The sequence below is a fragment of the Lepidochelys olivacea genome (genome assembly GCF_965140295.1).
Source record: "Lepidochelys olivacea isolate rLepOli2 genome assembly, chromosome: 9".
NCBI classification, from domain to species: domain Eukaryota; kingdom Metazoa; phylum Chordata; order Testudines; family Cheloniidae; genus Lepidochelys; species Lepidochelys olivacea.
In genome coordinates, this window is record NC_140419.1 from 30,266,457 (window position 1) to 30,289,553 (window position 23,097).

The following is a 23,097-nucleotide window of genomic DNA, read 5'->3' on the forward strand; positions in this document are numbered from 1 at the left end:
CAGAGATGTTGAGCACTTACAATTCCCACTGAAGACAACAGAACCTGGAGATTGTGCAGCACCTTCAAAAATTAGACCCCTTTTATTTAAGCATCTAAATGGATTTAAGTACATAATTTTAGGCACCTAAGTTGGAAAAGTTTTATCAAGTATTTATTAAATGTGCTTGAGTTTTTCCACAATAAACTTATTTTTAACATCACACGAGGATGTACTGGTTGTGCTAAGAGCTGCTTTCTCTCTTTGCAGGGACCTTTGTCGCCAGAATAAAGCATGTGACTATTACTTCAGCATAGATGCGGATGTTGTGCTGACAAACCCGAAGACTTTAAGACTTCTGATAGAGCAGAACAGGTTCAGTATAACTTTGTCTTACAGACTGAGGATCTTCATTTTTTCTAGTCTGGAAGCACTCTCCAGGATCCCCTTTTACTTGTCCCTTCTATGGTATTGCATTATTGTAAGAGAAGTTTGGCTCAATTCCCTGTGGAGCTTATCAGCATTCCACTCTACTTGAGGGAGCATCAGGTGATCATGTTACTGCAAACTATGTGGTGCCAATAGACCACTAAGCCATTCCAATGGCAAACATCTTTAACTCTGTAATTAATCTTGGCTGCTTGTTTGCCAAAAAAAACCTGCTTTAATGGAATGCTGAGTTCTGTGGGGAAAAATAATCAGACCTAATTATTTGGTTAATGGAAACACTTTCTCACTTGAAAATGTTGAAGTGAAAAAGGTAGGTGAACGGAGTATGTTCACTGGATTGGGCCCTGCAGGCCAGTTAGGTGGAGGAATCACTCTGGGGCTTAGGCATCTGCATGCCCAGAGTGAGGATGCAGTATGCATGTGCAGAGGCAGAAACATAAGCACCTAGGGAACTTTTACTACAAAAAGGTAGGTGTCAAGCAAGTTTTGGCACCTACAGGGTTCAGCAGCAACTAGATGGGGGTTTTGTGAATCCCAATGGGGCCTGATTCTGAAATTTAGGCAACTAAAGGGGAAGCTAGGCACCTAAGTCCTCTTGTGAATCTAGCTCATGTTGACCAGGAAGATGTACTGATTATCACTCTTTATAGTAAGCATGGGAGTTAACCATTCACAAAATCTATTGCATAGAAGAATATGCACAAACAGCAATTCCCAGTCTGAACATCCAAGAATCTAAATCATTCTGAAGACAGCTGTGTGATGTCATTGCTTTCTGTTAAATGAAGCAGGATTTCCAAGACTGACTGATCAGAAATTGTACAATTCAGGCATAAAAAAAGCCCACTTGTTTCAGTCTTAGTATTTGGAGTTTTAAAAAAAGAGATTTATTCTTGGAGATAGAACATCGTTGTTTTTGCTCTTACAAGCTGTTTCTCATTGTTAAATAATTTCACAAGATACAAGACAAACTAAACGTTGACATCCAATACGAATACAAATAATATTTGTTAGCTTTTCACAATTTCCAGAAAAGATCCAATATTGACTACTATTCACGGCTCATATTGGGTTTTTTCCTGCTTTAGGGCCAAATCTTGCTTGCTTTACTCATGAAAATCCGTGAATTCCCATGTGAGTAAAGTACACCGGATTTGGCCGTGAGTGGTAATGCCAGGCTTTTCAGGTGGGTCAGACAAAGAGGCAGAGTATTAATTTCATCACCATATGTTGGAAACTTGCATTTACCTAATGATGAGGACTGAGTTGTAGATAAAGGCGTAGCTGGCTTGTCGTTTTGATTATATTATTTCTTCGCTGAAATTGGTTGCTTTTGTAAAAGAGAAGTTTAGGACCCAGTATAGTGCAGACAGAAGTAGCATAAGCTTCACAAAACAGGCCTAGGGGGGGACAGCACTTATAAAAGAAGTTCCATTATTTTGCTTCCATTTCTAGTCACCTCACATTTCCCTTCTCACCTGTTTTCAATGTCTGCTGAGTTATTTTTCCATTTGGAATAATTTCCGTAATCAAAGTCCTCTACTTTTTTTTTTGCTTTTTTCATTTTTTGTTTTTGTTGCCTCTGCAAAAAAATCCTTAGCTAAGCTTTTGTTAAAGGCTGCCCACTTGTGCTCATTCTGTCTGCAGAAAGAGGACAAGAGTATTTTCCTCTGCCTGAAAACTCCATGATTTATAGCGATGCTGGGCATGGCAGCTAAATTCCTGTCTGTTGCTCTCACCTTTGGGTGGCTGGAAGTTTGGAAACTAGCAGTTAATGGAAAATATTTCCCTTCAACTCAAGTGTAGAATGGCTGCTTCTAGATTTGATGGTCCTTCAATTCTGGTGCTCTGTCAAAAAGTGCAGAAGTGAGAGGCACCTTCGATACACTGCAGATGTTCACAGGCAGCCATTACAACTATTTTAATGCTAGCAGAATCAAAGTTCATGTTTTATTTTCTTATGGAATATTTTGTTTTTACAGGAAGATAATTGCTCCACTTGTAACTCGCCATGGGAAGCTATGGTCCAACTTTTGGGGTGCTTTGAGCCCTGATGGCTATTATGCTCGCTCAGAAGATTATGTGGATATTGTCCAAGGGAACAGAGTGTAAGTTAACTTAAACTAATCACTAACACCAGATATCATTGGACAGTAGTTAGTGACATATTCTTTCCTTGCCCAGCAAATACCAATATTTTTCATGTAAAGAGAGAGAGAATTTCTGAACCGTTAATGTCAGTTACGTTCATGAATTTCTTCAGTAATCCAGGATTACTTTCTGTTTCTGCAACCTGGAATAGAAAGGCACAGTGCCCAGCACAATGAGGTCCTAGGTACTATCCCAACACACGCAATTAATAAGTGATGGTCATCAGTACTGAATATGATTATGCTATGAAAATGAACTGTAATTAATTGCAAAAATTGAAGAAGTTATACTGTGAATTTATGCCAAAAAATAATCTAGTGACACTTCATCAAATGTGTAACAAGTAAAGTGTTTCCTCATCTCTTCTGGACAAGCACAATATTTAATCAGCAGCTGAAATTAAAATTAATAACCATTTTTGATACAGCAGTATTTGTTCCATTATATGCTGTCTACTTTCCATCCTTATAACAGCCCAGAAATGTTAGACTAAAGTGAAAGCAGATGAGAAATACTTTCATTTCACAAACAGTAACTTTTCCCCAAAATGAACATACTTTAAACTACCTGAGGCCTGATTTGCATATGTGCCAATGGCCCTTTACTTGACCCTGGCAATTCGAAAAGGTCTTATTGGGCTGATACTCCTTTACAGTTATGTACTGGTTTTATAGATCTGCCTCTGGGAAACAGAAAACTTGTAGAGCAGTGCATTGTCCTATGGAGATGCCTATTTGTTGATATTGGCTCAACTGAATTAAATTTATGGCCTGTTGCATTCACCGGGTATCAGTGTAAAGAAGTCAGACGGTCTACGAGAAGCTACGGTTGGGTGTTTAAACGAACATAAAATCTGTTTAATAGTTTTCTCCATCCCACTGAGTAACTTAATGCTATAATATAAAGGAATTTAATTGATAGCCTTGACCTAGTCTGGAAAGGGACGTGTTTATATATTTAAAACCCACTTTAAGGAATTTGGTAGAATTACTTTCTTCGTGATAAAAGCTCATAAAATTTGAATTGCTGCTTATGCTCCCTTCAAGTCCAGCTGTAGCTTTTCAGATATCTTGGGAACCTTACATCATTGCCTTGAACTTTGCCTGGTCTTTTCAGTAAATAATAAAATCCTGATGTTCAAATTGTAAAATGTACAATACATTCCAGTTTTCATAGTCTTAAACCTTTTCCCCTGGACTTCTTTTACAGAGGAGTCTGGAATATCCCTTATATGGCTAATATATACTTAATTAAAGGACAGACTCTCAGATCAGAGATGAGAGAGAGAAACTATTTTGTTCGTGATAAGTTGGATCCTGATATGGCACTCTGCAGGAATGCCAGGGAAATGGTAAGGTGGATGGATGGATGGCTTGCTTTTAAATAGTACATGCAGTTGTTTTTTTTTAACATGCTTGCTACAGGTGTACGTATGTAATCTTGAATTGTGTTCACTTCTTTCTAATTACAAGTACTAGCCAATTTTTTGTGGGATACTGGCATTTGTGGGTGTTTTTTTTTTTTAATAATTTAAAAGAATACAGTGGAAGCATTTGGCTTTGATCAAGACCAGTGAACTGGTGCACTGACAGCATATTTATTTCTATTTAAATACAGTTAAAATTCACAGGTACTATAAATTACCTTACTTGTTGGCACAATTGTATAACATGAAGGCGGACTCAGTGGCCACCTTGTTAATATATCAGCTATCATTGAGTATCTCCATTTGTCTTGAAATGTCTTAGTTAATCTGCACAATTTGGAACTTATAACAAGTTAGGTGGAACACTTTGTTTTATGTTTAAATGAGAATACTTAAAGTTAATGATTGAAGCTGGCAATATACAAATCTTATTTTAAGCCATTTTCAGAATGATACCCTTATTAAAGGTGTTATACTATTTAGTGTTGCTTGTATTATGCTGTCAGTAATATGAAGATTGATTTATATTAGGAGTATAAATATGCAAAACCATATTTGTACTGATATTTACACTAGTTTCAGAACAGAAACAAATAAGAGGTAAACCACAGCTAGTTCCAGACAGTATAGCATTGAAAAATAACTTGCTGAATTGAACAAGAAAAGTTGGCAAGTATAATTTTTTTATTCCCTCCATAACAAGGCATGATTTCATTTGTTTGTACTCATTCTACAGAACAACCCAATCAACATACTCTTGTTTTCAACCTTCTAAGCAGCAGTTATTGCACTTTGTGCTTACCATGTGCTCCTGTTAAACTAATCTGACTCTGTGGCTCGTCAGAGAATTGCCTTCTCTCTTTCTCTTTCTCAACCTGTGCTATGAGACCGTCTGGTACGTGCTTGTTTTTGTATTGCAGCAGATAAGGGGCTGGTGGATACAGCTTTAACATGTACATAGGAGCTTTGCTTGGAGATGCATGCTGCCCGTAAAAGCTATTTTGGAATATCAGCTTTTGATCGAAGGCTGTTATTTACCTAATGTAACTGTGGAACCCTAAAACCTAATACATCTCTGACAAAGAGAGAGAGAGACCACATATCGGTCAACTGATGTGATGCTTCTCCTTCATTTTAGAGTTTACAAAGGGAAAAAGGCTCCCCTTCTTCGGAAACATTCCATATGCTCAGACCCCCAAAGGTGTTGCTTTTTTTTATTCATTAGTTGTTACTATTATGCAGTATCATTCTACCACAGGAAAACCCTTCCCCTCTCTCCACTTACCTTAGTAAAAGTTGCTATACCTTTCTCTTTAGTCTTAAGTTACATTTTCAAAAGTGACTGGTGATATGGGGTGCCTAATCAAAACATCTTAAAACTTGATTTTTCATGGTGAGAGCTCTTAATGCTCTGAAAATCAGGCTCCTTTTAAGATGTCTGAATCTGGGCACCTGGAAATCAAGATAACCAATGTCACTAGTCATTTTTTGAGGATTTAGGCCATTACAGCTTAATTATTGGCATTATTAGTACAATGAAACTGGTTAAACGATTCAAAACCTCTCTGAATATTACCCAAAATCACAAAAAAAGACAAAGTGCAAAGTTTCTCTGACCTGTCTAGCCTGTCTTATTTGTAAAGTCTTTGTTCAGTTTTGCTACAGCTTGTGTTTGTGCAGCCATTGGGCAAAATTCTGCAGTGCTTACTCCCATGAATAGTCCTATTGCTAGACCTATTGAAGAACTGGTCTCAGTGTGTCCATTACTTCAATGTCATGTTTCGGGAAAAGAAAGCAAGCACTAATGGTGTGTTACAACCACATGGGTGGTGGACACACTTAAAAAGTTGCTTCTGGTCCTAGAAATACTAGCAGTATTTCCTCATTTCAAGAATACAAAATCGTTCTAAAGCCAGAATAAACTTAAGGTTACCTTCTCAAAGGGCTTGATTGACATTTTTGTTTCTCCATATTTATTATGATGTAACTCTATTGAAATCAGAGTTGCACTGAATAAAACTGGAGCAACAACGTGGTGAATCAAGCCCAGGGTATCCTGTATAGGAAAGCTTTTTGTGATAAGCATTGGGTAGCCACTTTTGCCAGACCCTCCTTATTTTCCTTGCTGTAGCTATTTAATGTGTTGATAAGAGCCAAGAACTGAGTACATGTTTAACACGTTTTATCATGCTGGCAATTTAACACTTTTTCAGACCTAAAACTGAGGTCCAGATACAAGCAAACAAGTGGGAATGGCTCTGTGTTGTGCAAATCTAAAATGGAGAAAACTTTCTAAAATGGGGTTGGGTCTGAAAAACAGTTAAACTAAAAGAAACCCCAATTTCTTTTAAACAAAAATATTTTCTGCTACTAATTCTAATCAAGGGAGCCCTGTTGATATCCTAGCTTTTATTTATGAACCAGTGTAGCAGCACATTTAATTGTTGGTCTTTATATCACTGATATATTCTTTATTCCTCATCATAATTCTAACATGCATTGTATTTTCAGATATTTTTTTTCAGGACAATTCACCAAAAGGATTACTTAATAATAAATGTTCTGAAGCAGCGCAGAACTTGCGTGTTTGGTGTTCTGACAGTACTTAAACCTTTTTTCTAATTGTTCGCTTTTTTCAGATAAAATCCCCAGCCCCAGACTTTGTTGTCAGTTTAATTTGTGTGAGAGTTCTGTTTGAAAACCGGTATTTCAGGAGGGTTGAACATTTTAATATATGGTCTTTCTAGGCTTACTGAAGAAAAAAACAAAGGATATTAAATTTGTTTTTCTTTTCCAATTGCATATTTGCACTATTACAAAACATTTTGTTGCCTTAATTTGATTAGAAAACAAATGATACCAAATGTGTCTTTTTTAATGTGGATCATAGTAGAAATACATGTTCAGGAATCAGTAATACAGGCTGTGATCAGAAATAGTCATGTGAAAGTTTAAAGATTTCCTTAAAAAACAAACCCAGAGGTAGTTAAAACGTGTATGAGAGAGACATAAATATATAGGTAAAATATAAATTATATATACCATATTTTAGCTACATGTCTGTGTTTTGGGGATATATATATAAAATTTTAAAAGCCGAATATCATTCTTACTGTTACACAGTGTTGCTAACATCATTTTTCTTCTTTGTTTGATACAGGGTGTCTTTATGTACATTACCAACAGACATGAATTTGGGAGACTTATTTCAACTGCCAACTACAATACCTCCCACTACAACAATGATCTCTGGCAGATTTTTGAAAATCCTGTGGTATATATCACATTATGCATAAAACTGTTAATAGGTTTTAGAAATCATTATATGACCATATGGAAAATTATAACTTTTTGTGGTTACTATATATTGGCAAATATTACTGAGAGGCGCACACATAATAATAAATTCAGTATCCGCATATCATATAAAATATGACTCATAATCTGGAAAAAGAAATGCATGCCTGAGTCAAAAATGGACCCATATATCCCAAAATGTTTCCTGAGATAATAGAATCAAGAGTTAATTTACAGATAGAATAACATCTTTAATTGTTTCTAATGATTTGAATGGAAGAAATCAAAGGAATTTGCAGAGTAGTAAAATTCATTTTTAATTTCTATATTTTTTGTTGTGCATTTTAAAAAAGGAAATAAGTGAGCTGTTTAATCTGTTCAAATCATTCTTTTCAGGACTGGAAGGAAACCTATATAAATCCCAACTACTCAAAGATCTTCACTGAAAATCTAGTGGAACAGGTTAGTATTAATACTATTAAAATGAGAGAGACAAAAAATTATCTAAGTTTTGGTTCAATGAACTGGCATAGAATAAATGCTTTGACTGTCGTATCACATTGAGCTGTGATCTTGTTAGATCTCAGCATGTATATGCACCTAAAACAAAATGGAAGTTAGTACCTCACAAAATTAGAGATTTTGAGGAATGGCCACAGAACTGAATTTTGCATTGTGGAACTTTCTCTGCTGCTAAGCTTCACACGGTTCATCCTTTTCAGTAGTTGGATGGGAGGTGTTCAAGGAAAACTGAGGTGCAGCAAGAAGTGGTGGCCAGAATTTGTTAGGTAGGAGGCACTCCTTCCTCTGAGTGGCTACTGAGTCAGTATCCCATGTGATGCTAAGTGCTGTTGGAAGGACTCTTTTCTGAGTGAGACTTACAGCTGATGTGAAGAGTACTTGAGATCAAAAGAGATCCCCATGGAACTTGCTGCAAGAGGAAGTGTGTCAATCCCAACGTTCTGGTGAAATTTCACTTTCTGTTCCACCCCTTTATTTAAATTCCCCCAGTTGTTTCAATTGGAAAATGTATTCTTTATTCCCTTCTTTGTAACAAATAGATCCCACTGTGCAGTGATTTTAGTGCCAAATGCTAAGCATTTGCACCTCAGAATTGTTTGATCCTTGTATTTAGTCTGCTTAAAAAAACAAAACAGAAACCCTGTCGATTCCTTGGCTGTTTCGCAATGCCAAGTTGTTTCACATACACTTGTAGTGACCTTATACAAATTATTTTAAAATAAAGATCACTTTACCAGACAACAGTGAAAATGTCCAAGTAGCATGGATGATGGCAGAACTGATTATAATGTAAACTTTCAGTCTTTTATTCCCGAGAAGTTGACACTAATCACTAGGTTGGTGCTGGAGATGAAACCCTGGCCCTATTGATGTCAATAGAAAAACTCCCACTAATTTCAGTGAGGCCAGGATTTTACCATCGAAGTTGATAATGGGCAATGTTTGGGTTGATTTTCAGCATTGCAGATGTTTGGCACGTGGAGTTTCTATTTAATGACGATGTGTCGGAGGGTTTTTATGAGTGCATGGGTAGCTAGGGCGGGCTTTCAGCATTGGCCTAGCTCTAGACTAATTGAAGTCAGTGGGAGTTAGTGCTGAGTGCTTTTGACAAGTCCACCCTCAGTATACACTTGCAAACTGTAAAGAGTTAGGGATGCTTATGGGGGGGGGGGGGAAAGAGTGGTCCAGAATGATGGGAAAATGAATATGGACATTTATGCCAAACCAAACTTGAATACATACTGTCAAGTTGGCAGACTTCAGACTAGACCTAACTAAAATGTAATTTATCAGGCAGTCCTAAAATCCATGCTGATGAGCTGGGGAGTCCAAATAAAACAAACTAAGGAAGATGGGATTGATTGACGTGGCAATTCAAGCATGCAAACTCCCACCATATCTTCTCATTTGTCGTCAAGCCACTGTCAGCATAGCTTGAAATTCAGAACACCAGCAAGAGCGGTTGGGAATTGAAGACAACTGCTGTGTTGTTTTGTAGAATAGGAATATATATTTATAAACTTGAAGAGGTGGAGCCGGATACATACGTATGTGTGTGTGTGAGAGAGAGAGAGAGAGAGATTTAGTGCTCTTTACCCAACAGTGTTAAGTGGAGGGAGTGCGAGCATACAATGCAGGACTTTATCATTGAACATGGGACTGGGAGTAGGTGGGTTTAGGGTTAACTTTTGGGTAAAAATTTATCCCTGATAAATTGCTTTGTCCTAGTCCCTACTAAATGAAAGGTCCTAGTCCCTACTAAATGAAAGGTCCTAGTCCCTACTAAATGAAACTGGACACTGGTTAACATCCCAGCAGGTGGAACTAAGAAAAATCCACACATTTTGAGACCTGTGTCCTAAAAGAGCATTTGTTTTGCCAGAGCACTCCACTGCAAGGATCTTCCCTGTCTGTAAAACTTCTCGCTGCTCCTGATTCGGTCATCCTTATATGTGCTGAGTATTGCCTTACTCTGTGAGTAGTTCCACTGTAATCAACAGGAGTACTTCGGGAGCAAGGTACTGCTTAGTGTGAGTGCGAGTGGGCAGGATCCAGCCCTGAGTAATCACCCCAAAAAAGTATGATGGACAAAATTGTAAAAAGGAGAATGTGTAGTGGGTAGCTGTCCAAGGTCAATAATGATGTGCTGAGAGACCAGGGCAAAATAATCTTCCTCTCATGTCTTCTTCACATTAGTGCGTAACTGTCTCTGAGCCCTCTAAAGGGCAGCAGTGGAAGGGAGAAGTTTTACCACGAATACCTAAGAGAAATCAAACTAAAGTAACTAAAATTCCCTATCTTACAAACCTTTAGTTGGTCTAGATAATAGGAACTCCCAAAGCAATGCTCATTGCAGATACCATATATTAGGGTGGGTACTTGGCATCAGAGGAAAGACCCCTTAAAATATCCGGTTTCAGAGTAACAGCCGTGTTAGTCTGTATTCGCAAAAAGAAAAGGAGTAATTGTGGCACCTTAGAGACTAACCAATTTATTAGAGCATAAGCTTTCGTGAGCTACAGCTCACTTCATCAGAAGTGAAGTGAGCTGTAGCTCACGAAAGCTTATGCTCTAATAAATTGGTTAGTCTCTAAGGTGCCACAATTACTCCTTTTCTTCTTAAAATATCCCTGATTCACACATGGTAGGGGTCTACTTCAGACCGCCTAACTAAGAAGAAGAGGTGGATGAGGCTTTTTATAAACAACTAACAAAATCATCCAAAGCACAGGACTTAGTGGCGATGGGGGGGACTTCAACTACCCAAATGTCTCTTGGAGAAATAACACAGCAGGGCATGGATTATCCAACAAGTTCTTATTCTAGAAGGTGGAGAAAGCCACTAGGGGAGAGGCTGTTCTAGATTTGATTTTGACAAATAGAGAGGAACTCGTTAAGAATTTGAAAGTGGAAGGCATCTTGGATGAAAGTGATCATGAAATGATAGAGTTCATGATTCTAAGGAATGGTAGGAGGGAACACAACACAAAGATAATGGATTGCAAGAAGGCAGACTTTAGCAAACTCAGGGAGCTGGTAGGTAAGATCCCATAGGAAGCAAGTCTAAAGGAAAAATATTTCGAGAGCTGGCAGTTTTTCAAAGCGATATTATTAAGGGCACAAGAGCAAACTATCCCACTGTGCAGGAAAGATAGGAAGTATGGTAAGAGACCACTGTGACTTCAATGATCTGAAACAAAAAAGAGTCCTACAAAAAAGTGGAAACTAGGTCATATTACAAAGGATGAATATAAACAAATAACACAAGCATGTGGGGACAAAATTAGAAAGCCCTAGGCACAAAATGAGACTAAACTAGCTAGAGACCTAAAGAGTCACCAGAAAGCATTCTACAAATACATTAGAAGCAGAGGAAGACCAAGGACAGGGTAGGCCTATTTCTCAATGCGGAAATGGCAGATGGACTAAATGACTTTTTTTGTTTCAGTTTTCACAAAACTGTTTAGTAGCGATTGGACATCTAACATAGTGAATGCCAGTGAAAATGTGGTAGGATCAGAGGCTGAAATAGGGAAAGAACAAATTAAAAATTACTTAGACAAGTTAGATGGCTTCAAGTCACCAGGGCCTGATGAAATACATCCTAGAATACTTGAGATCATTGAGAAGATATCTGAGCCATTAGCAGTTATCTTCGAAAAGTCATGGAAGATGGGAGAGATTCCAGAGGACTGGAAAAGGGGGCAAATATAGTGCCAATCTATAAAAGGGAAATCAGGACAACCCGTGGAATTACAGACCAGTCAGCTTAACTTCAGTGTCTGGGAAGATAATGGAGCAAATAATTAAGCAATCAATTTGCGCACACCCAGAATATAATAAGCTGGTAAATTACAGTCAGCATGGATTTGTCAGGAACAAATCATGTCAAGCTAACATAATAGCTTTCTTTGACAGGGTAAAAGGCCTTCTGAATAGAGGGAAGCAGTAATGTGGTATATTTTGACTTTAGAAAGGCTTTTGATACCATCTTGCATGATCTTCTCCTAAACAAACTAGGCAAATACAACCCAGATGGAGCTACTATAAGGTGGGTGCAAAACTGCTTGGAAAACCGTTCTCGGAGAGTAGTTATCAGTGGTGCACAGTCAAGCTGGAAAGGCATGTCAAGTGGGGTCCCGCAGAGATCAGTTGTTGGTCTTGTTCAGTTCAATATCTTTATCGGTGATTTAAATAATGGCATAGAGAGTACACTTATAAAATTTGCAGATGATACCAAGCTGGGAGGGGTTGCAAGTACTTTGGAGGACAGGTTTAAAATTCAAAATCATCTGGACAAATTGGAGAAATGGTCTGAAGTAAGTAGGAGGAAATTCAATAAGGACAAATACAAAGTAGCTCCACTTAGGAAGGAACAATCAATTGCATACACATAAAACAGGAAATGACTGCCTAGAAAGGAGTACTGTGGAAAAGGATCTAGGGGGTCATAGTAGATCACAGGCTAAATGAGTCAACAGTGTAACACTGTTGTGTCCGTCGTCGTCCCCCCCCCCCCCCCCCAAAAAAAAAAAAAAGCAAATATCATTGTGGGATGTATCCTCAGGAGTGTTGTAGGCAAGACCCACACAGTCATTTTTCTGCTCTACGCTGTGCTGATTAGGCCTGAACTGGAGTATTGTGTCGAGTTCTGGGTGCCACGTTTCAGGAAAGATGTGGACAAACTGGAGAAAGTCCAGAGAAGTGCAACAAAAATGATTAAAAGGTCTAGAAAACATGACCTATGAGGGAAGATTGGAAAAAAAATGGGTTTGTTTAGTCTGGAGAAGAGAAGACTCAGAGGGGGACATAACAGTTTTCAAGTACATAAAAGGTTGTTATAAGGAAGAGGGAGAAAAATTGTTCTCCTTAACCTCTGAGGATAGGACAAGAAGCAAAGGGCTTAAATTGCAGCAAGGACAATTTAGGTTGAACATTAGGGAAAAACTTCCTGTCAGGATAGTTAAGCAATGGAATAAATTGCCTAGGTAGGTTGTGGAATCTCCATCATTAGAGATTTTTAAGGGCAGGTTAGACAAACGCCTGTCAGGGATGGTCTATAATACTTAGTCCTGCCTTGAGTGCAGGAGACTGGACTAGAAGACCTCTTGAGGTCCCTTCCAGTCCTACGATTCTATGCAGGTTTTGCCTTCCAAAGATAATTTCTTCAAAGATCTGCATGTTTTAGATGACGACAATCAAGATCTGCATGTTTTAGATGACGACAATCCTAGATCTTCTAGATGAATTTTTTTTCTCCTGTATTTCTAAAAATGCTTTATGAATGAAGGTGAGCTTAAAGTAATTGTAACTCATTTTTTTCCCAGCAGGAACACAAGCTAAGCACAATACATAACCCTTTAGAGTGAAACGAAGACACAATGTATTTCACTGGTTGTTAGTTTTTGCCACCTTCAGTGAAAATGCAGCTACAAATCAGGAATTTCTTCATTACTTTAATATATCTGAATTCTGACTTAGTGGAAATAGTGGCACTATTTTATTGATCTACCTAGCTCTTTTTTAAAAACTGTTTAAAAATTACTGGAGTAATAAATATGACTTCTAAAACAATGGTGTGGGGTTTTTTTATAGCCATGCCCAGATGTGTATTGGTTTCCCATATTTTCGGAGACTGCCTGTGATGAACTGGTAGAGGAAATGGAACATTATGGACAGTGGTCTGGAGGAAAACATCGTGTAAGTGTCACCTCTTGTAAACAAAACTAGTACTTGTTTTCTAGCAGGTCTTCATGTACTTTAATGTTTTAAATAAATGCTTCATTAGAAAGTGCACTGGGTGGTGTAGTCTGCAACTACTGAAAACTTAGTTAAACATGATACTTTTATTGCCTTTGTTTTATTCTATATGCCTGCAGTTTTCAAATAAATTAAAACCTATATTATATAAGTACTGAAAAAACCCACATTTTTGAGGCCCTTCTGGTTTTTAGGATAGTCGTATATCTGGAGGTTATGAAAATGTCCCAACTGATGATATTCACATGAAGCAAATCGGGCTGGATGGTGAATGGCTACATTTCATTAGAGAGTTCATTGCACCAGTAACACTAAAAGTCTTTGCTGGCTATTATACAAAGGTAAACTTTTAAAATTATTATAGGTGAATAGTTGAGTTGAGTGGTTAATTTGTAGGGAATGATTTATGAGATTAATCCCAGAATCTTCTTGCTCATGAAATATTTTAGAGGAGGCTACACTTTTCTCAGTTTTATTTATTATATATTTAAAAAAAATTGTTACTTTTGTGTGTTGATTGAAAATATTCCAGACTTGAGCTGTGTTGCTTTGTCGTGATGGGTAAGATAAATCCAATGTTGTAACTGTTTCGGACTTGAAGCACGAACATTTGCCAGTGAGTAGCTTTTAAAATTCAGCTCCCACGAATAAGCACGTATTTGATTTCGAAATTCACACACTGATGAGAAATCCTTTTGATTGCTACACATTTATTTCAGGGATATGCCATGCTGAATTTTGTTGTAAAGTACACTACGGACAGACAGCGTTCCCTCAGACCTCATCATGACTCTTCTACGTTTACCATCAACATTGCTCTCAACAAAGGAGGAGAAGATTTTCAGGTAAGCAATAGTCATTTCACTAAATATTGCTGCTCTTCAATTTATCTAAATCATTTCCATGCTTGGGTCCAAATAGACGTGGTTAGGACCCTGTGTAAGAGGAGAAGACATGCAGCACACATAGCAATGTGTTGCTGGTGGTAGAATCTGGCTCTGGATCATATTAACTCATCCACAGGTAGAACAACTTGTTCCATTTTGACCATCAAGGCATGCAGTGTATTTTTCCATTCCTATACTTAAATTATTTAGATTATTTTCAAAACTGCTATCTTGAGGAATGATGCTTTGGCTCTAGACCCCTGATAAAGGAAAACACTTGATCATGGGCTAACGTGCTGTCCTGAGTCAAGGCCTAGAAAGGGTGATTAACTAGTCTGTCATCTACAGTAATGTTACCGAATGGCTGATTGGTTGGAAACAATATACCACTAAGACTGTGCAAAGGAGCTGCTCTGCAGTGGTTACCAAAATAAAAGGGACTGAAATCCCTATTACCAGGTGGTGTTGCCACATGTATTGCTGCAAAGGAAACCTTCCTTAAGAAGTATGCCTTACTAGTATGGATAGAGAACTTCTGATGTTAAGTATCTGTTAATAACAATAAAACATTCTGATTGTTGGACAAAAGGAAAAATGCAATTATAACCCAAGCTAAGAAATCTGTCTTCTGATTTTTTGTAACAGGGAGGTGGATGTAAATTTATTAGATACAACTGTTCCATTGAGTCACCCAGGAAAGGATGGAGCTTCATGCATCCAGGAAGACTTACTCATTTACACGAAGGACTTCCCATTTTAAATGGAACAAGATACATTGCAGTATCATTTATTGATCCCTAACTTTATTTTCCTGCCTCTTCAAAACCAGTGGTTGGTTCTTTATGACATAAACTCTTATTTATAGTTTTCCTCCCAGAAGATGGTGATAAAAGAAACTTTAATTTACTTCCTCTAGACAGCAGATTTACTTTGAGCTAAAAGATTGAAAAAACAACTCTAAAAAATGTTGGACACTTCCAAATGTCTGCTCTGAGCCTTACGTCACAAAGTAAAAATGCTCTGTTTATTTTTGTACGCTGCTGTCTTGAAAGGTGGGGCGGGGAGGGAAAATAGAAATGCATTTTAAAATATTTTTTTTCTGTTATGAAAAATTCCCAGATACAAAATTATCTCCAAATCTTCTCTTGTGGTTTTCATTCAGTAAAATGATGCAGATGAAGTTGTGTGTTGTGCATATTTTATAACTACCAATAGAAGAACCACATATAGAATTAGCATCAAGTGAATCCCATAGCCTAGCAGAATTGCACACAAATTTTGGCTTTAAGTGAAAGCATATTTTGTGTGCTGATGTGCACTTTGGCAACACCCCAGTAAAACTTTTTAAAATACTTAGTTTATATTAAATATCAACATCTATATCCTCCTAAAGAATATATGCATTGCAAAGTTTGAGGAATAGATTGAATACGTTTTTTTTTTTTAAATGGCTTTATCAAGAACTGCAAGTATGTGTTCTAAAGAAGAACTTGTACCATTAAGGTTACTTCTCTTTACCAAGTGTTCTTCAATTAAAATGAGCTATTTTTGTAATGTATAGTTGCACCAGGTTGATACTGGAAATTTAAATTCTATTTTCAGAACACTGCTAAATTTTAATATCAGGATGTTTTGTAAACACAATTTTCTGTTTAAAATTACTTGAATTTTGTATCAGGAAAATGAAATTGGTGAAGTCTTTCTTTTAAACCTAAGAGGTTTGACTTACCATTTATTTTAAAGGAATCAGTTTTAAATATTCCTACTGTATCTACTGTTTGTAATTTAAAGAAACTTGAAGCAAACTCTAAACCAAGGAACCTAAGGTGCCGGAGTGCACAATGTGTTTAAAAACTTGTGAAAAATAAAAGGTAATTTTAAATTAATGTAACAGTTTTTGTTTGTCTTAGTGAAGATGGCAATATATCCCAAACTGTTATCTTTAAAATGTAGTGTATTTAACAATTTTAAAAGGAACTATTGTGTATCATAGTGAGCATGATCAACTTTATGTTGGCAAACGTTTTTTTTTAAATATTCTGAGTAGTCACCACTAGCTGCTTGGTGCTCTTGAATAATGTCGGTCATTAATTGGCGTCTAAGTCATTATCAAGATGGGCAAAGTTTTAAGAGCTTCAGCAGCAGTGTGTGTGTCTGCTGCCTGTTGTAATAATCCCTTTTGGCAAGCAGGGTATTGTAGTGATCTAAGCAGCAACCTCTCCCCCACTATCCTGACTGATGCTGTGTTGAAGGAAATTCACCACCAGTACTGTATGTCGGTCGGAGTGGTTTTAAGACCAGTTTGTTTTCTCTGAGTTGTCGTTTCCTGTATTTATATTCTTAACTTTTCTCCATTTCAAGCAGATGCTTACAGATTTCAGAAATGCACCAGCACATTGAGTTTCCTGACATCAGTAAATTCCAATTTTGCAGATACCTTTGCCTGAGTGAGCTGCTTTGACTGAGTGTAGGCTGCACTTAAGCAAAGGATAAAATTCAGAAAATCATCAGGACTCTACGGCATGAAAGCTGCCTTTGTTAATTACCTTTTTTCTGAGTGTTTGCCTATGGTCTGTTAGGATGGCATGGAAAACAGGCTGGGTCAGTTTAGTATAGGTCAGTGTAATAAAGCTTTCTTTATAGAGATACTTGAAAACAGGACACGGGGGGAGATTTTTGGAGCTCATTCGGCATAATTTTTGCTTCTACAGTCTAGATTTTGTTTTTCACTGATTTACTCTGTTTTGATTTATTTGTTTTGAAGACTTGGATTATTAAACTTCTAGATTTTCATTCATTTACTCTTTCAGCTGTGAGCTCTTTCAACAAGCTAGACACATTTACCTCGCTCAGACTCGCATTACTAGAGTCCTTGCCTTATTAGTCAACCATAGAGGTTACTAAATCTCTTTCAGGCTGATAGGAATGTTACAACGTTGAGACAGAGCACTCATTCACTTCTTTGCATTGACCAAATATTGGAAGAATAGGCAAATTCCAATGGGCATTAAAATCTAAAATGCACAAATGTTTGGTCTTAATAATGAATTTAGATATGATTTGTTAGCTTTAATGTACTGTTAGTAAACTAGCTCATTTGAATTGAATTTTCACGAGTAATACTGTAAAGCAAGCCTTGAGAGAGATGTCTGACCCTCCTAATACCAGACTACAGAGCTGAGACACAAGATCAGTAACATGGAGAAAATGCAGCCTAACCTCTGGCAGTATTCATAAGACACTAGGAGTACAAGGACATAAAGGTGGACTCTTTAACTGCAGTAGATGAGACATTTGCAGATTATGTGATTGGTTTTGCTTATGTTCAAGCCTAGTTCTTCACTAATAAACCAGATATGAATTCCAGATTCAGTGGTAGGGGTGATGGGAGAGAGGGCAATTTGTAATTATTTTTTAACAAAATGACAAGCCTGACTATTTTTAATCCACTTTATTGGTGTGGGAGCCACTGTGACCCTCCAGCACTACTTGTCGACAAAGTACTGGATAACACTCAGTATATCAGTTGACTTTTTTTGGGGGGGGGGGGGGTTACAAAACATATGTAGCCCTCATTAAAGCCACCATGCCACAAGCTATTGTAGCATAGGCTTGTCACTCACTTCATTTTCTTCTGTTGCTGCCAGGAATAAGAGCATAGTTAAACACAAAGAGAAATGATGGATTTTCAGTAATGTGGAAACGCTGACCTCATCTCAAGTGTGAATGTTTAGTGCCCCGCCCCCGGCAGTTTTAGTGTATGGATGGAATATATGTTAATCAAAAGCAGGGCATCCACATGAAAGCTTTCCTTTTGTCAGTCTTCTAGAAATAGAGACACAGAAATGAAAAGGATGCAGAAGTTTGGGAAGGACTCTGCCAAACCCCCTCCAAAACCACATTCAGATGGGAATTTATTTTCATCTGTGCAAGTAAAGTTTGTATGAATTCTTTTCAGCCACAGCAACATACTTATTTTATTCTTTTATATTTATCTCTGATATGCTCCAGCCTGGATCCAGAGACTGAGAAAGCAGGGGGTGGAGCCACTGGGTTGTGTCTTTCTGGGATGAAAGTAGTAGGCTGCTTGTTAGCCTTATAAATGGCATGAATGGATTCACTCTTCTCCGGAGCCCTGTGAGTGGTTAAACTATCAGCTGAATGACTTGAAGGTTTTTCGGGTGATGTAGCTGAGCTCCAGACAGCAACATTAGTCATTGCACTAGTTCTGAAATAATCATTTTCAGGCTGTCAGCAGTTGTCCTTAACTGGGGCAAAGAATATCTTGAGTCTGAGACTCAGGTGGTGTAAATTATTGTAGCTCCTCTGACTTTAATGGAGGTATGACATTTTACATCGGGTCCCCAGCCCATTGTCTTTGACTGCAACTCTTCTTTTGACTGATCCATTCATTAGCCTTAAGAAGCCGATGCGGTCAGATGTTCAGCTGCGTGTGTGTGTTCTCCATGTGTGCCATCCTAGCTCTATGTAGATAGCTGGCACGGTAGACCTTGAGCGAACCGCCCAATAAATCCACAGACTCGGTTTTCAGTGAAGGAACTTGGTCAGGTTTATTGCCAATGAGGTACGGTGCTAATGCCCCGGCTCAATGGCTACAGGTACACAAACGCATGTATGCCCGTGACAATGGACCGGCTCAGTGAATCCCCTAGGCCAGACAAAGACATTGCCTTTGAGATACATCCTTATCCACAGATACAAACAAGTTATGTATTACTCCTTTGATGTGGCTAACCACCACCCATTATGTTGTACCTGTTGGTTCGATCAAAACATCTGTATCCATCATGCTGTCATCCTGACCTTATCTTTAGGATGGGTCAGTATGTTTCTGTTACTTTTGAAGAATGTTCTGGTATCAGGGTGTTCTGGCACCGTCCTGGAATGTGTTTACATGTATGTTTTTGTGCATAGTACCTCTTAAGAATGTGTTTCTGCAATATCAGCCCTGTTCTTGCCAGATTCTGTGAGCACGGCCTGCCTCTTGCTCACAACTTAACCTTGTTTTATGGCAGCAAGTTTTGACCACTACTTTAGCTCAGGCCTCTCATACACGGCCTTATGTTTCAGGCTCTCTTCCTACTACAGCCCAAAGTATGGTGGTAGGTTTGTTTTGTTTTGTTGTTTTTTTCTTCCTGGAGGAGCTCTGCCAGGCAAAAGCTTTGCTGGGACCCCAGCCAAAACTGAAAGTGAGGGGATTCCATACTGCAGAATCTTCACTGTATCATAACGTTGAGAGTTAGAGTGCAGATCCGGTCCAATGGCACTGTATCCTGGCTTCCTGGAAACTCATTTTATTTTATGCAGCAAGTCATGCTGTGTAATACTAAATTTTAATCAAAATCTTACGTGTTGCAAGGCAAATCTAGGATATGGCCAGAGGAGGGAAGAGTCCTGAAGCAGGAAGATTCCTTTCCTCTCAGGGGAGAAGTGACTAGTTGATTACAGTTAACATATAGCTTTAAGAGCAGAGGATCATGGACTGCTCTGTGTGCATTTAACTGCCTACGACGCGTGGGCACACACACACGCAGTAGGAAGAGCTGTGAGCATGTGTACTTATTTATGAAAGAGATCCGGGAGTGGGGACAGGAGTGTCAGTGTTCAGGAAACCTCAAAGTTCACTTCAGACACTGGACTGTGCTCTTATGGCTACCTCTCCCTCAGACTCGTGGCAGATGTTGTGGGGTAGTTATAGGCCTCCTGAGATGATGCCAAGGTCTGTAAACATGATGGGAAAGAGAAGGTTGCCTTGTTTATCTCATAATATTTGTTGACAATTTGTTCTGGATGGGACTTCAAATATTTTTTGTTCTGCGAAGAGCTGTAAGTTGGCCGTGTTTTTACAATGATACTCCAAGGGATGGTTTTATGTAAGTAACTTGTGTGGCATAAAAAGTGCAGACAAAGTATATTCAGCTGAAGGTAGTTCACTGTATTAGTAGGAGATGGCCACATCCCAAAGACAGCTGCAGCCCAGGATTTCAATCCACAGTGGTTGCAATCTGTAGGCTAAATCCTCCGGTGGTGTAAATTGATGTAGCTCCTTTGAAATTACCGGCTGACATTCTGGCCCTACATTAACAACACCAGTACTGATGCTCAAGAGCAATGTGGTGCCTGCTATGATACCAGTTTATTTAAAACAAAAAACAAGAAAGCCTTTACATGGTCCGAAACATGAATCTTATTCCCTATATATCTGCTCTCTTCACTGCATCCATGGTCTTGAAATTCCTCTGATTATTTTTGGATGATTTACTGTCTCTGGAGTAGGGCATAAAAGTATGATGTCACTCTACAGCAAGTTTATACAGAAACTGTTTATTTGGCCTGAAACCAGCATTCCTGCTATTTCGAAGACCTTTATCCAGCTGTGAGTAGGAGTTGGTCAAATACTAATGACTTTGGAGCAGCTTGTTCCCTGACCCTGAACAGGATGTGCATGTGAGACGGGAGTGAGAATGAGGAAGTGCAAGTAGACTACTCCCCCATGCGTAAGGGAATGATACTCTAGTTCCTTTAGGTGACAGATGCCCTTCAGCAATAGGCATGCAGAGAGGCTGTAAGAATCGTCATGTAAAGCAGTTCATCTCAGCTAGTGATACATGCACGAGTACTACTTAGCTTTGGCTTTTCAAAGGAGTGAAGTAAATAGCACGTCACCTAAATCTCAGTCTAAGATCTTGGGGGCTGATGTCCTAAACGTCATCCTCTTAAATTAATGATAGGCCTGTGGCACAGCCCACGTTTGCTCATGCTGTGATTCACAACAGAGGCTGAGCAGTTCCCAGTGTCATTCTTGTGGATTTATTTCTGAGCAGCCTTGTGGTTCTGAGCACGTGCAAATGAATGCGAGGCAAGAAACGCAGGTGTGGACATCCAAGGTCTTAGTCTAATAAAATCACACATTTACCCCAGATGTTCAAGACCTATTGAGTTAGAGAGACACTTCCGAAGGGCTTTTAAAGTTCTATTTGGAGAATTCACTTATAGCTAAAATTTAAATATATAAACTAAAAAAATTAAGTATAGAACAAACTTATTTTTCAAACTGTCTCCTGAAACTTGTGGACTCTGACACCACTAATTTTAATCTGAGGTATCCTATTCTGGATAAAAATATCACTATTTCCTCCTTTAAGCTATTGCTTTGCTGAAAAGAACTAGATAAGTTCCTGGACAATAGGTCCACCAATGGCTATTAGCCAGGATGGGCAGGGATGGTGTCTCTAGCCTCTGTTTGCCAGAAGCTGGGAATGAGCAACAGGGAATAAATCACTTGATGGTTACCTGTTCTGTTCATTCCCTCTGGGGCACCTGGCATTGGCCACTCTCCGAAGCCAGGATACTGGGCTAGATAGACCTTTGGTCTGACACAGACCGGCTGTTCTTAAAGAATACACCATGCCATTGCTGCAGGATAGAAAGCTTTACACAGCACCACTGCAATAAGAAAAACACAGACACTTAGTGCCCATACACCTACACAGACTGTACACTTAGCAAAGCCTTAATGAACATAGAAGCATTATCAGTGTGTGATGAATGAATACAGGTGTTCATGTAGGCTTATGCAAAATAATGTGTGTATCTGCTATTTTGCTTAAATGTATTACAATATACAGCTAGAATATAAATTAGAACAATAGTAATAAATAACAGACATCATGGCCCATCCCTACGTTCCCCTTCCATGTTTGCACATGTCCCACTGGCTTAAACTGCTATTCCTGTTTACCAGATGTCAACTTTCCAGTGCAGATATAACTATATTGTGCCACTCCAGGCTTATTCTTATCCAAAGTATCATGCAACTGGACAAGAAAGTGAGGAGTAAGAGAGACAAATGCAAGGCATCTGTTACTTACTATGAGATTTATTTTAAATGCAAAATCTAATTCCCTCCTCTGTGGCCCTGAAGAGCCTCTTGGCAACAGGACTCTATTTCCAGTTGATAAAGAAAAGGACTGGGAGGCTGCACAGGTAGCATGCGCGTCAACATGGAACGGAGTTCAGCTTCTCATAAGCTTTGTTTGCTACAGTATAGGAGGTTGGAGGTGACAGGGTGGAACTAGAAGATTCTTTTGCTTTTTTGATCCTACCCACCTTGTAAGGAGCCCTATACAAGCCTGTAGATGCAATATCAGCCATTGGACGAGTGCAGCCTCATCAAAATGGCTTCATGGATGCTCTGCAGTTTGCAATGAAGATTTTTCCCGCCCCTCCCGCTTTCTGCACATCTGATCAGTAGCCACCTGGCTATGTGCCCTTCATGCGTGCTTTCTGCTTGTTAATAAATGCCTTATTTTAAGGCCACCTTTATTTTCCCCGTTCTGTACTGGAACCTTTTTTTGGTAATTCTTAAAATTAAGACTAAACCAAGTCAGCATACCAGTGGAATAAGATGGCACGACTTAATTATCTTTAAAAAGCAGTGGTAGGCACTGGGAATTTTTCTGTAGACCAGCTGGATAACGGTCTCAAAATCTTTTAGTTCCCAAGTGATCTATATGGTAGGACAAGATCCTATTCAGTTTTAAAAGGAAGGACTATGATCTTTATGCAATCCAAGGAACTTCCATCTCCATGTAGAATAAGGGA

The 23,097-nt window shown here is 38.5% G+C and overlaps 1 protein-coding gene across 2 annotated transcripts in view; it reads left to right on the plus strand.

Moving 5' to 3' along the window:
• Positions 1 to 16,358, plus strand: part of PLOD2 (procollagen-lysine,2-oxoglutarate 5-dioxygenase 2) — a 74,044-nt gene extending 57,686 nt beyond the window's left edge. The window contains exons 11-20 of one of the 2 annotated variants that reach the window (XM_084638701.1): positions 250 to 354; positions 2,412 to 2,537; positions 3,790 to 3,931; positions 5,145 to 5,207; positions 7,167 to 7,280; positions 7,700 to 7,765; positions 13,421 to 13,525; positions 13,780 to 13,926; positions 14,305 to 14,430; positions 15,118 to 16,358. In XM_084638701.1, coding sequence (XP_084494827.1) covers positions 250 to 354; positions 2,412 to 2,537; positions 3,790 to 3,931; positions 5,145 to 5,207; positions 7,167 to 7,280; positions 7,700 to 7,765; positions 13,421 to 13,525; positions 13,780 to 13,926; positions 14,305 to 14,430; positions 15,118 to 15,273 — 1,150 coding nt within the window. In that variant the 3' untranslated portion in view covers positions 15,274 to 16,358. The remainder of the gene's footprint in view (positions 1 to 249; positions 355 to 2,411; positions 2,538 to 3,789; positions 3,932 to 5,144; positions 5,208 to 7,166; positions 7,281 to 7,699; positions 7,766 to 13,420; positions 13,526 to 13,779; positions 13,927 to 14,304; positions 14,431 to 15,117) is intronic. The other variant, XM_084638702.1, reaches the window with a different exon arrangement.
• Positions 16,359 to 23,097: the final 6,739 nt, after the last annotated feature.